The sequence below is a fragment of the Triticum urartu genome, chromosome 4A (genome assembly GCF_056163025.1).
Source record: "Triticum urartu cultivar PI428250 chromosome 4A, HENAU_Tu73, whole genome shotgun sequence".
In the NCBI taxonomy this organism is placed as follows: domain Eukaryota; kingdom Viridiplantae; phylum Streptophyta; class Magnoliopsida; order Poales; family Poaceae; genus Triticum; species Triticum urartu.
This window is the reverse complement of record NC_141876.1, coordinates 521036432-521051308: the sequence shown is the minus strand read 5'-3', so window position 1 is coordinate 521051308 and position 14877 is coordinate 521036432. Positions and strand designations below refer to the sequence as shown.

The window sequence follows — 14877 nt, the reverse complement described above, 5'->3', positions numbered from 1 at the left end:
AAGGGACATTTAGTAACGACCCTTTAGTCCTGATTCCAGAACCGGGACTAAAGGCCCTCTAGAACCAGGATAAAAGGCCCTTTTTCTACTAATGGCAGCAACCCAGAGCGCTGCCAAGCTACCACATATGCTCCATAGCAGTGCATCCTAGGAGGGGAATAGCGCTCGCAAGCATCAGTGCAGTTGGTTCCGATGAAGGCCAAAAGCAAGTTTTCACTTGGAACTGCCTCGACCTCCACCCTTCCCGCACTAACCAACCATGCCAACAATAGGAAGCCAACCCGAGTAGTCCGGAAGGAGAGAGCAATGATGTCACATGAGGATGACCGCAGACACACCTCCGCTAGGCCAGATCTTGACCTCTAGATCCGGCACAACATCGGTGGCATGACTCACGACGAGCCAAGCATGCCCGACATTTTCTAAACATTAGGTAGCTCCGGATGCCCCAAGCGTGCCGAGGATGAAACACGCATGCGCGGCAGCTGTCGCCATAGACGATCGTGGGGACGCCGCTAATGCATCTCGATGGTGCCCACTCGCATGCAAGCAGCAGGGTCCAATCTAATGGGGTGGGGTGAAAGGGGGGTCAATCACTGTGTTGGTATGTCCAACAACATTTTTTCGTTCGGAAACCTATATTGGAGGCGTTATGGCCAGTGCAAAATAAAAAATGTGCATGCCCCATGTCAGTGTTGTTCATCTTATTCTAAATAGGGATGCAGATGAGCCGTAATTCGATTAAAGACGAAGGAGACTAGGAACTTAATTGTCTATTTATACTAATTATTAAGAAACTGGTATGTCATAAAATAGTGAACCTTTTTTTGGGCCAAAGGTGCATTTATTGACTCAAAATGTAGCATTAAGGGAATACAAACACAATGAGTGCATAGCCGGCCTCTGCATGACTAATATATATGCACGCAACTAGCAATAACACACAGACAAAGAATGACGTTGGCAAATAGCAAAGTCATATATGGCCGAAGCTCTGCCAGGAAAGGAAAAAACTCCAAAACAAAGGAATATGTTAGACTTGTGGAGGACATTCTGGTTACATTTTTTCTCAATCAATGCATTTTTCTATTCTTGTCTGTTTTTATAGTTGCCACGTTCAAATGGGGCCTAATTCTATGTTTTCAAACTAATTTATATTCCTTCGTACTCCAACTCAAGGACCCAGAAATACTGGAAACCTGCCGGCCGGGAATCCAGCACTACCTTTGAGCCTGTGACGGGGCTGCCCAACATTTTCTTTTATTTTCCAGGATAAAAACAAGCAAAAGTGTTCCTGACGAAGCACACAACAAAAGAGAGAAAGAGCCAGAGCAAAATTTAAGATAGTTCAGAGAGCTGAAAAAGTAAAGATAGATCAGAGAGCTGACAGGAAAGAGAAGTCCTACGAAGCCCTAGAAAGGTACTAGCAGCGATGTCATAATGAACTCGTCTCCTTCCTCCAGCGGGCCGTCGACACGTGCCACCCGTCTTTTCCCCATCCATCTCCCACGTCTGCTGTCTGACGTGCGCCCACCTTTACTGCCCCGAGCTGGTACATATACGCAGATAACTAGATAAGCGTGCCCGTTCTCCACCTCGCTGTGGAGATGGATTCCGGTCCGGGTAGGCACTGTTGCGTCTCCAGCGAAGGGCCGAGTCAGTGCGAACTAACCTCACATCAAGTCATCAATCACTCCCTCCCCCACCAACTTCCCCCGAGCTACAGTACAGAGAGAGAGAGAGAGAGAGAGCGACTCAAACGGGTGGCTGAGCTAGTGATCTGTGGTGATTGATAGATGATAGGTGAGAGACTGGGTGGAACCAGGAATTTCTAGAGAGAGCGAGAGAGACTTAAGCACCGTGCAAGCAAAGCATACGATCAGACATCCCTCTGCCGGCGGCAAAAAACAGGAGAGAACACGGAGAGAGAGAGCGAGAGAGAGAGGGGGGGAGGGAGGAGGGAGAAAGGAGATGGGTCGGGGGAAGGTGGAGATGAGGCGGATCGAGAACAAGATAAGCCGGCAGGTGACGTTCGCCAAGCGCCGGAACGGGCTACTCAAGAAGGCCTACGAGCTATCGCTGCTCTGCGACGCCGAGGTCGCCCTCATCATCTTCTCCGGCCGCGGCCGGCTCTTCGAGTTCTCAAGCTCCTCATGGTACGTAACTAAATCAGCGCTCGTTGTTCCGGCAGCATAGATCGGCCACCTCCAGAGTCTTATTTCACTTAGTTCGGCGCAGGTTTCATGGCCAAATCAATTCGGTTTAGGTTAATTCAGATCCGCCGTTTCTTTACTCTCTCTCTCTCTCTCTCTCTCTCTCTCTCTCTCTCTCTCTCTCTCGGTTTCGACCCTGTCCGTTCATCATCTTTTCCCGTCTCTTCTGGTTGACTAGATCACATTGGGTTCATCAAGATCTGGCCAAACAAACCTCTGACTTTCTTGCCTTCAGTTCAGTCAACCAAGAAACATGACAAAACACCCGTCTATATTCATCAAAAAAATTGACGACTGCCCCTTTTTTGTTGAGCATTGCAGCTGTGAAAATGAAGGTCAACTGAAGCAGATAGTGTTAAGCATCGGATCTGTTTACCACATCAATCCTGAGGTTTTCTTGAGTTCGCGACAGACAGCTATATATCCAGCACTTGCATGTACTGTACATCTTATCATAAGTACTTACCTTACTTGGTATAATCGGCAAGAAAAAGAAAGCGGTCCATCAAGTTGCTCCTTATTCCTTCATATTTAGAGCATGCTACTCACAAGATCTCTATCTCCTCCCATTTCCCATATATGCTCATCAGATCCATATATTTCTCATCCAAAATGGCAAATCCAGTACACGTACTGCAGTGAGATCTGTGGCTTGGCTTACTCTAGGATTCTAGAGAGCTTGGCTTCGGATGTGGTGAGAAGGTGAGATCTGTAATCCATTTTACTGTTCCATTGAGGGCAGCAGCAGCTCGATCTCCGGTAGTTAATCTATTTTCACTGAGCCCCGTGTAGAATTACCGTTGTTGCTTGCACTGACTGCCGAACCGTACGCCAGGGATGTGAAGTGAACTTTCTCATCACACGTCATGTCAACAAATTAACAAGCAACCCATATAGCTTGCATGCAATATACCGATTGGAGTAGTATTTACACCCATGCATGTGAACTGATGCATGCACAATATAATAAATTATACAGTATATGTCTTCATGCATGTGAGAAATTTAATGTATACACGGATATACTAACTTCCACTCTCTCACGCGAGGATCGTATTTCTAGACGCAATAATGTTCTACCAGATCGTGTACGTATTTGTGAAAAGAAAATTACCGATATTGAACTAGACCTAAACATATAAACTTGCTGCAGAATGTTTTAGCTAGCATCGTAAAGCACAAAGCTTACTACCAATACATGCTCCCTTATAGCTAAATTATCCATAGTTAGAATGAAGCCTCAAAAAGATACCAAAACAAAAGCTTGACCTTGAGGGGCGTGTGTAGTTACCAAATACGTACGTCTACTTCTGAAATGTAAAGCCCGTACTATAAAGAGCCTTGTACATTGAGATGGCTGAAAAAAGTCTGGACCAATGAAAAAGCCATCTAAAGACATCTTTATCCTCACTGAGTTGAGCATTTGCAAATCGCGCATAGTTACACACTCCATTAATATAGGACAGCATTAGGCTGTTTGAAACTCACTATTAGGTTGGGCATCGCCCATCACCTCTCGAATTAAAAAAACACTTATTTCTAGCAACTTTAAAAATATGTGGAAAGGGATACCAAAATAACTGAAAAGGGATTCTCACCTCCCCGTATCTTTTTGTCACTATTCTGCATTTTTTTATAATGAAAATGGATACCAAAATAAGTGAAAGAAAAGGTGCCAAGATCACAACCAAAGAACTATGTGTATTGATACTACACCTCCTTAGCCTCCCCAAAGCAATAAATTTTACTCAAGAAAAATGATTTTTCATCCTGACAATTGTTCGAAGCCACGAAGAATGGATTCAAGTTCTTAGCACACTCAAGAGATAGATTTCGAAGCGGGGTTATAGATTACGTAGATGCTTCTACTAGGACTAATGGGTATGAGGCGATTTTGAACAAAATTATGTTAAGGATTTATTTTATACTTAAAGCCTAGCACAGTGCCAAATAGAGCTTAAGCATGCTTGAATGATCATCTCAAGGTCATCGGGCTTAACGTGCGTGTACCATTGGCTACTCAAGCACATCTTGACCGAGGTTGGATCATATTGTCCTAAGTCTAGATTGTGCCATTGGCTTATCTTGATCTATATAGTTCCCTACCAGCGCATGTTATCAATGAAGACAAAAATTAAGGAGTTAACTTTGTGGAGTCGAGGTCTAGCACAGTTGGATCACATTGTACATGATCTAGATTGTGCCATGGGCTCATCTCCTCAAGCCCTTTAAGGATTCACCATGATCTATATTGTGTGGTACCACCGGATCCAATCAATGAAGACCAAAACCGAGGATTCAAATCTGTGGAGCAAGTAGCAGAGCTTCACAACAATACATTCGAAAAGAACTTAAACACCATGCACAACTTCATAGTCACCAAACCTAACCTATGAAGGCCCGGTTTAGAAATTTATGGTGGATCAAAGCTCTTAAAATTGCCTCGAATTGTTCATGGTCGATCCAGTACATGAAGACCAGATTTCCAGTCAATGTCGTTCATTGCCACAACCCCAACCAACTGCTACAACGAACCATTTGAGGAAATTTTAAGACCACATGTAGAATCAACCTCGATCAGAGGCATTTTGATATTGAGGAAGCAAAGGCTACACTGAATCTGGTAGCTTCAATGAAGTGGTTCATGAACGTCGCCGATGCATGTGTATCACCATCATACTTTTTTTCTTTGCACTATTTCTTCCTTAGGCTTCTTCTGTGTGGTTGTGGTTGTTGTAGCTGCATGTAGGCTTGTAGTGGACAAGTCTAATCTGGTTAGCAGCGCCAACATGAAAGTCATTATGGATTTGGTGGTAACTCCTTTCTCAAGGTCGATACGTGGATTGTCCATCTGCGGTGGGGAATGCATGCATGTCACCTTTAATCCCTATGAAATTTTATTATTTTTTGACGGAAAGGGGTCGTCCCCTGATTTTCATTAAGAAATCCATCAGGTCTTTGCTAAACCACCAAGACACGCCCATCAGCAGAGCTCCGGCTTGACGATCGAGACAATCCCAGATCGACAGCTAAGACTCTAGTACCCAACAAAGACAAACAAACTAGCTAGCAGATTACTGTTCTGCCGACAAAAGAACCTATTGACGCAACTAGATCAGGAGGTCTATTAGAAACTCCCTACAAACAGCAGTATTGCAGAAATAAAGGACTAGATTACTACATAATACAGGAGTATGAGTAATGAGAAGAACTGGTATAATTTTCCAGATTACGCAGCAAAGAAAGCATGACAACATCGAAAGGACCTCCAATAGCATCTTCTTCAGGCCCGTCTGTTTCCTTCTCTTCTTTAGCCACTATTGATTCTAAGAACACTTGGACGCCATCCTTTCGACACATGGAAGCACCTCACTTGATGCACACTCTAGAAGCTTTACTCCCACCTCAGCTCCCTTTGATTTTTCCTCTTTTTCTGCAAAACAGACCATGTTCTATAAGCCTACAAGATTTATAAAGAATCACAAGAGAATCAATCGTCCTCTTGCATTCAAGACACATATCATTTATGCAAGTCCAAAGAGACCACATTAGAGCAAAAATCCCCAACATAGATTTTCCTTTTCCTAATTTTAGGGGCAGGTTAAAGGTGTTTTGGATCACACACCATGGAAATTTAGCAACAGGACATTGCAAGAAAGATGATCAACCATTTCATCCTTTCCACAAAAAAACACATTTAGAGTACCCGGCCCAGCCTCTTTTTAGTAGGTTATCTTTAGTTGGCACACTTTTCCTAACCATCAATCGATCAGACACTCTAATCTTGGGAGGTACATTATTTATCCACACAAATTTGAAGGGAAAGTTCACACTACTTAGTATCACTTGCTCATAGATAGATTTGACAAAAAATCACTTGGTATAAGTTTATCTTTCTCTTCAGTTAGAGTCAGATCAGCACATAGGGTTTTAATTTCATTCCACCATGTCAAAGTGCCCCTCCACAAGGTTCTCCTGAAGTGGAACTGCTCCCAACCTTTGTTGATCACCTCAGCAAGTGTAATGATTCTAGTGAAGCACAAATTTTAGAGTATGGAATAAGACTGCTTGAGGGGTTTGTCGTCAACCCACCAGTCTTCCCAAAACCTGACATTATGCCCATTACCCACTTAATTTTTAATAAATTGCAAAAAAAGTCTTTAACAGACAATGGTGTTGCGCAGAACTCGGAGTCTCCAGCTTCCAGTTTAACCCAGATATACAGTCATTTTGAAGGCTTTCATGTTTCAAGAGGTTTCGCCTAAGCTCTTCTCAGTTTCTAGCTTCAACACCATTTAGCAAGGAGAGGTTTGTTCATAATTTCCAGATTTAATGGACCCAGGCCCCCTTGTTTTTAGGTTGGCAAACCTCAGACCATTTCATTAAGCGATACTCTTTTTCTTATCTTTGTCCCTCTACCAGACAATTCTAGCTCTGAAAATCAGCCCTTTTTCCTCACACCAACAAGTATAGGCTAGAAGGACATCGTAAATATAGAATATTGTGCGAGAGCCAACCTCCCAGCAATATTAATTAGCCTCCCCTGCCAACACGCACATTTTTTCTCAATTTTGTTTCCATAAGGTTTCCAATCTACATTTCTAATTATATTTCTATTCACAGAAATCCCCAAATATTTCATGGGCATTTTCCCCAATTGACAAGTAAAAATTTCACTATAACTGTTTGCCTTACCAGCAGCTTCTCCAGATAGGAAGGGTTCACTTTTCAGGAAATTGAGTTTCAAACTAGACATTTGTTCAAATGCGCATTGGGATGTTTGCAACGAGGGTTACTAGCAATGTGCCTCATGTCGATCCAAAGGCACCACACCTCAAACATGTAGAAGGAGGTGGTCAGGAGGATGCTGTGAGGAATGATGTTAGAGGTAGTTGGACCTGAGTCAACATGTTAAAAGACAATCTGTAGAATCACTAGATCGTGGCGCTTAGGGTTGTGGCTGATGGTGAATGAAAATCATGAGAGAAGCGAGTTGCTTGGCCGATTCTGGTGGCGACTTTGATCTCACCCCTTGAGTTGAAGTAAGTTCCTTCTTTGTGGGCGTTTTCCTCATATGGCATGCACCATGGTGGAGCCATGATCCACATTTTTTGGGAGTTCTTTTAGGCACTCAATTGATTGATAGGTGTTACAGAACCAATTTAAAATTTTAAGATTAGAACTACCCCAAAAAACATTGATAGGGATTAGTGACTCTTCAACCCCTAATTAAAAGCTGCAAAATGTTCATGAGCTACGTACCATTTAAAATATGTCAACAAGAAATTGTGAATAGATCTCTGTAGAAGTGAGACACCGAAACTTCTAAATTCTTACTTGCACTAGCTCCAGTTGCACTAATTAACATTTGTACCTTTGCTAGTCAATGAGAATCATGCATGACATTGTATTTGTAAGAATGTTCTTAATATTTGAAGACTTGGTAGTTTAGAAAAAACCTCATAGTTGGGGCCGTTGCTTTGACTTATTGCACAGATCGTAATTTACCCCATCCACAATATTTGGCTTGAACTACCCCAAAATACCTGGCCGCGCCCTTCCCTAGCGACACGAGCGGCGGCAGCAATCTCACACATCTCGCCCCATCCACTCCGGCCTTCACCTCGCCGTCGCCGATGCTTTCCACTGGGCGAAGCCCGGGCGCCGGGACCTGCTCGTCTCGCATGTGGGGCAGCCTGCTTGCGGATGGGGATCCCGCAACAGGTTGGTGCCGAACCGCGTGTCATTTGGCGGTGCATGCGGTACGGCTGGTGGCCGCGGCTGCCCAAGCGTAGCCACGGGATGCTAGATCGGCGCAATACTGCTTCGGCTTAGCGGCGACGCAAAGCACAATGGTAGCGATAGACCCGATGTGGATCTGGGTGAGCCATGGCTGAGCTTGCAGCCGCTGCGAGGCTTTGCCATTTCTGGTGTTTGCTAGATCTGGCTGTGGTACCTGTGGCCATGTGGACGGTACAACGGTCTTATCTGATAGTCGTGCTGCTGGAGCTTGGTGTTGTCCTTGGTCGAACTGGCGTGGTTGTTCTGATTTAGATCTAGACGGCTTAGCGATCTAAGATCCGGTCGGTCGGGTGATGGTGCCTGCATGACTCCACGATGGTGGTGGTGAATGGACCCCTACGGATCCACGACGGATGTGGTCACCGAAAGGTCATTGGAAGAGTTTGTCTCTTCAGATTTGGGTGGTTTTGACTTCGGCGGTGAGATGCAAACTATGGATGATGTCTTGACGCAGAGGAATGGTTGTGCAGCGGTATCAATCGTACATGGCATGTAGCTGCTGGGACTGTGGAAAAGTGGTGGCGACAATATATGAGTGACTTCAATGGTGGTGCTACTCGAGCACCCAGACTCAAGCTCCTCGGTGAAAGCCTAGGTCTTCCTAAGTTGATCATACCTGGCAATGGCGATGTTTTGTCTACATCATTACCTTAGTGAAGTCATTCTTGGATATACTCGGTCTGATTATTCATGGTGAAAACCTAGATTCTGGCCTTGGGGATCCGGTGATGGCGGCGCTTGAGTGTCACACCCTTCCTGAAGGTGTCACTGTTGAAGAACCTCGTCGTCCGTGTAGTGACATGGGATGATTGGTGCGGAAATGGTCATTGCTGTAGTTTGCCGATCGCAGATCTGATTGCTACCGGGGTTTTTGTCGCCTAAGCATAGTTTTGGTCGTATATGACTTTGCTAGTTGTTGGCTTGTTTGTGTGTGTTGGTGTGGATGTGTGCATCCTAACTAGGCAGAGGCCGGATGTGTACTCATTGTGTTTGTATCCTCTTGATGCTTGATTTTGAGTAAATGAAATCCAGCCTTTGTAAAAAAAAAAACAATATTTGACCTACACGCAAACAACATACACTACTAGAGTATATAGGCCATCTAGTCAGCTTAGAAAGCCCATTATTGGTGTGTATATGTGTAATGTGCCAACGGGGTGCTGATTCCAGCGGCTTTCATAGATTGACGACCACGATTGACCGGGATAGAGGGTTTCTAGCATAGTTTAAAATCGCAGGCGAAAAGACCGCTATCGCGGCGCTATCGTCGCGTGAAATCTGCCCCGCGATTTGTTTCCTTCCTAGGATCGCGGGAGATCGCGCCGCCATCGCCGGAGATCGCGCCGCCATCGCCGGAGATCGCGTTGTTTCTTCGTTACCTTTCGTGGCAGATTTTCCTTCCGCGATTTCCGTTCGCCCGCGATTTAAATCTATGGTTTCTAGACGGCCCAGAATAAGATCCATCTGGAATAGCTTGTATCGCAGTCAGTTATTGCCACCTACCAAAGGATTTAGTGTGGTTGGTTTTCCCACTTCAAAATTTCATGGGATAGCTGTGTGAAAATTGGCCCTACTAACCATCTGGTTGTTCTTTTTATTCTTATAATAGCTTCATTCGTCATTGATTGGCAATAATATTTGTTTTACATTCAAATATCAATGGAATTGTATAGCACATTATAGGAACATGACATATACAAAATAACTCAAAGCCATCATCTTTTTTGTCATTCTTATCTCGCTTCTTTGTTTGTGTTGTTGAGTTCACGCATCCTATCTTTGCTTCATTGTTTATCCAACTACATTCTCAGGTCCTTCTTCATTTGTTGAACTTCATAGAAATTAGCCAAGGCTCTTTGCTCTTTTCATAGTTATGAATGGAGAACATAAGGACCTACGTATGAATAAAGATGAAGTAAGTTCAAATCGAGAAGCTCCTGCCCGCTCGAGAACATCAATTTCCATGACATAGTCGACAGATTCAAAAAAAAATTGTAATCTCCAATTCGACAATATGCATCTATAAGTTGGATGTAGGGTTATTACACAAATGGGGGTCTAAACTTGGGTAAAACTACCATGTCACTATTTTCTCCTACGATATATCTTTGGGCATTCCCCTCTATCTACTATTTTCATGTACCCCGTTTGATCATAAGGTGGTGGTGAATCAAACATGGAAGTTGACCCCATACTACGGGGCAAAATTGTATTTGTTTCCTTGACTCCACCCACTTCTTCATATTGAAACATGCATGATCAAGGAGCCAATTGCATCATATGATGTAGATTACAATAATAATCACTGTTTTTCAACCAACGACATCATGGGTGACGACTAGATAGACCTAGAGGGCCAGACAGAGAGAAGGCGTGGGTGTGGGCACATTCTTCTTCTTCATCGTCGCCTCATTGCGGGCCTTGTCCGTTGCCGTTGGCTTCCTCGCCCACTTGCCATTGGCCAGAGCAAGCGAAGGGTGACGGTCGTCTTCGCAGATGGCGTGACCTCGCCGCCAGCATTTGTTGATGGCGCGGTGTTCCGCACCATGCTCTTCATTCCTAGCCGCTTTCTTGGCATGGGCGGCGGGGCTGCCGTCAACTTCAGTGGCAATGACTCCGCCGGCGCTACGCCGACGGGAGTGGCATGGGGGTTGCAGAGGCGGCTTGTGGTCCCATTCCTGTTAGAATTGTGGCCTACGGTAGTTGCGGCACCTACATTGCACAATGGAGGCGGGAAGTGAGGCGCCGCTGGCGGGAGTTGGGAGGGGGATTTTTTTGCTGAGAATCGTTTGTGGGCACTCAAAAATGAGGGAGCTGGCAAGTTTTTGGGCTTGACTCCTCAAAGTTGAGGAGCTAACCAGATAGCAGTTCGGCTAGGCATGACTATTTCTCTCAGATCCACCAAGATAAACACCGACCGAATCCCGCGAGATCCATTGGAGACACATTTCCACATGCCTGCCGACGATGCTAGACGCGCCGCCGGGATGGGGGCTAAGGCGGGGAGAACCTTATTCCATCTTTAGGGATCCACCACAGGCTCGTCTTCCTGAGCTAGACACAATCCCTGCACAAACTAAAAAAAAAAACTAAAACAGAGCAGGAGCCCTCCCGTCAGCAAGGGCCGAGATCCACCATGCCTTCATGGCAATAAGGCCACAGGAAATGAGGCAGATCGCTGACGGCACCGGCAAGAGGCGGAGAAACCTTAGAGTGGGACTTGCTTATGGAAGGGGCAACAGGTAAACCCCGTGCATGCTTAGGCGCCGCCCCACTTTAGCGGCGGAGTTATTGTGCATGTGCAATGCCTGGGCAGGCAATATTAGGCAGAGCCAAGTTTTTCTCTCTCAGGCAGAGTGCTTTGCTAAAAAAACTAGGTGGATCGTGGCCCAATTTTGTTCCAACGAAGCTCTGCCATTACCAGCTTATGTTTGGCGTCCCCTACCATGCATTATATGTTACTAGGATGAACCACATCTCAGTGAGTGAAGTGTTGCACACATACTAAAATTCAATTTTGTACATTTTCCTATCCTTTGTGGATCATTATAAATGCCTTCACTTGATCACTTGTCAAACTATTTGTCGCTCTATCCCGTTAATTCAATGAAACACCAGCATTGCTGGCCAGTTGAAACAATAATAATAATTATTATAATGCCTTTACTTTTCTACATTTTTCGCATATCCAGCAATATAAACTGATCCTTCGCTTTCATATGTCAACAGCATGTACAAAACACTTGAGAGATACCGCACCTGCAACTGCAACTCACAAGAAGCAACCCCTCTAGCAGAAAATGAAGTAAGCATGCATCTCAAGTTCTTAACACCTTCCTGAATATAAAGGGGTTATACCTCTCCTTGCATTAAAGCTGTAGCCTGCCGTTTTTGCAAAAACAAAAGGCAGAGTTATACAAGAGAGTAGACAACACGTTCTCTTTTATTTTGTTATGTTTTTGCGATGAACACGTTCTCTTTTAAATGTCTATAGTTTCATAGAACGAAATAAATATACAATGTGATTGAAAAGAAATGTCCATTCAAGATTAAATTATATGACTGTATAAAAGGATTAATAACAAGTATATGCTTTTGTTTTCTATGAGGCATATATTGGTCGTCGTTGCCTATGGGTTCCTTTTCCCGTCTATTAAAATGAGAATTTGATTAAACTCATTATGCAAATGTATTTATCTAGAGCAATACCATGAAGTTTGCACACTATTATTAATACTATAGCTAAGGCAAAAAGAAGAAAACAATACAGTCATGGAACAATAACCATGCATCATGTCACTAACGTGTGAGGCCTGGTGGAATGTTTACAACCAAAATATATGGAAATAATAATATAAAAAGGATATTATAACTAATTGCCATGTGCCGCAAACATCAACACATAGCAACATTAAATTCAGGTGATTGTCCAAGTCTAGCTCCAGGCTGAACATTGCACTGTCTTGCAGTCTGTTGTTGTTTTCAATCTTTCATAGCTTTCATTTGATGGGACGACATTTTGTTTGAACTGTCTTGTTTCTTTGGCCAATATGGTTTGTTGTCATGTTCATGACTGTACATTTTAGCTTCTCTTTTCCACGTATGGCAAGTATTATGTCGCTTGAACTGACATGTACCATGCATTATTTTGTTGTCGAAACTAGATAAATTACCAGCAATATCTGAAGCTGAAGACCAGACTTGAATATCTTGAAAGTTCACAAAGGTAGTTTCCAGAGGTGGGATGGATGGTTACTTACAGTGTATATATATTCCAATGTCGCTCCACCTTATGAGTCCTTGTTCTCATGTCGTAGAAATATTCTCGGTGAGGATCTGGGCCCACTTAGCATGAAGGAACTTGAGCAAATTGAGAACCAAATAGACATATCCCTCAAGCATATCAGGACAAGAAAGGTACAGAACTTGAACATTTCATGTATAAGTATTATATAAGCTCAGGTTCAGCAGCCTCAGATGTTTTTCTGTTATACAGATACTGCTTCAGCTTAATTTTTTTTTGAAACAAGGCAAAAGATTTGCCATTTTCATTGATTAAGGAAGAAGGTTTAAGACAAATAACCGCAAAGCGGGAGACAAATATCTACTCTCGCGGCATTACAATACTCAAGTGCGTGGCACCGGCAATAGCCCAAAGATGAGCCTCCTCTTTTATCTTCGCGACGAGCATCATCGCCGTAGCAGCGGTGTTACGAAAAACCCTTGCATTACGCTCTTTCCAAATCTCCCAAGACATAAGCATGAACAAGCTGCTTCAGCTTAATAAGATGTATTAGTTACGAATTGTCTTGGTGAAAACCTGTTAACTTCACAGCATCTAAATGATGCTGTATAAATTGTTGTTAGGATGTATCTGAACTTTTAAGACATTTTTCTATAGCATTAGCTGAAATATACATATATCACAGTTCTGTGGCTAGTTTTTCCTTGATTTATGACAAAGAAACATATATTTTTGCAGAATAAAGTATTACTTGATGAGCTATATGACCTGAAAAGTAAGGTAATGATGAATCATGAACTTCAAATAATCCTCGCCCTATATTGCATGCTTCTTCTTGTAATATATATAATGCATGGCTGGCAAAACGATTATCTGCAGGAGCAAGAATTGCAGGATCAAAACAAAGACCTGAGGAAGAAGGTACTACCATCGAGCTTAAAACTATATTCATACCCTTGCTTGACGAAGTTTGTAAACTACACGAAATATAAAACTATATTAATTCTAATCCAAAAAATTGAGTCAAATGTGGCAGAATAAATTTCTCACTGTTTTCTTGCGAGTGCCAGTTGCAAGACACCAGCTGTGCCGAGAATGCGCTCCATATGGCCTGGCAAGATAGAGGACAGAGTAGCTCAAGTGGGCATGCCATTGATACTACTTATCCAGGACTTGTGCAACACCCGGAACATGATTCCTCCATGCAAGTTGGGTATGTCTTTCTACATGGCAATCAGTGTAACCTTACAAATCTCTCCTAGGTATAAACTATTTTTCTGCAGTATAGTACCCAAACGAGTCATCCATGACCTGTTCTTCCAATTTATAATTGTTCAGAACATGAGTGTTCGGTCAGTTGACGTGGCTTCTTTTCCTGTGTGAAAGGTACAATAATCAGGTCTACGTGGACCAGCCGAACAACAACGAAGACATGGCTTCTCAGCGCCTTCATGGACTTGGAACATCTGCAGGTTGGATATGATTGACGTCGAATCTGGAGTCCAGAAACTCTGCATATGACTGATGTAGTCACTGGTCTATGTATTGAGATCGCTGCTCTTGGCACTTTTCGGAAGAATAAACAGGAGTCGAGTACGTATCTATTGTAATGGTTTATTCATCCACGGACATGGGAGTGGGACATCACGTGGCCTGGCGTTGCGTCCCGTACGTAGCTAATATATTTCGATTTGTGTGTCACTTGTTATATTTTGTGTGCTGAACGTGTGGTCATTACGAACCATATGTATGAATCAAAATTCCTCTTGTTGTATGGATTTAGAGCATAATCAGTTTGATGCCAAAAATTGGCATTGTGTCCACGTGAAATAAGGTTTATCTCAGTCACGCTGTCCGGCGGTGCCGACTGTCGGGTTTCCCAGGACACACACACACGAGGTGGAGGTTGAACACGCACTTGAAGAACACACACTCACACGAGGACACACTGGACACAAAAACACAGAGTTTTCTGGCAACGCACTTCTGCCTTTTCTCTTGTTCTCTTTCCCATGTCAATACAACTGGTTACAAACTTACAAGTCCTTTAGTAGAGGTACACAAGTAGTGCTGCTACTGATCCGCTATTTGCTCTCCACTAGCCGGTAGCTATGGCTA

General features: G+C 43.6%; 1 protein-coding gene across 1 annotated transcript; it reads left to right on the top strand.

Annotated features, from left to right (window-relative positions):
- Positions 1-1620: 1620 nt before the first annotated feature.
- LOC125552298 (MADS-box transcription factor 1-like) lies at positions 1621-14654 on the top strand. The gene is made up of 8 exons (XM_048715793.2): positions 1621-2156; positions 11745-11820; positions 12680-12741; positions 12833-12932; positions 13498-13539; positions 13639-13680; positions 13830-13972; positions 14146-14654. Exons 1-8 carry the CDS (start codon positions 1972-1974, stop codon positions 14240-14242), a joined length of 747 nt encoding a protein of 248 aa, XP_048571750.1. The 5' UTR covers positions 1621-1971; the 3' UTR covers positions 14243-14654.
- Positions 14655-14877: the final 223 nt, after the last annotated feature.

Bases quoted from the DNA above. Each gene is read 5' to 3' on its own strand.
- LOC125552298 (XM_048715793.2), top strand. From the start codon at position 1,972: ATGGGTCGGGGGAAGGTGGAGATGAGGCGGATCGAGAACAAGATAAGC. The intron at 2,157-11,744 runs GTACGTAACTAA...ATATGTCAACAG, and splicing joins GAGTTCTCAAGCTCCTCATG to CATGTACAAAACACTTGAGA. The intron at 11,821-12,679 runs GTAAGCATGCAT...TGTCGAAACTAG, and splicing joins CCCCTCTAGCAGAAAATGAA to ATAAATTACCAGCAATATCT.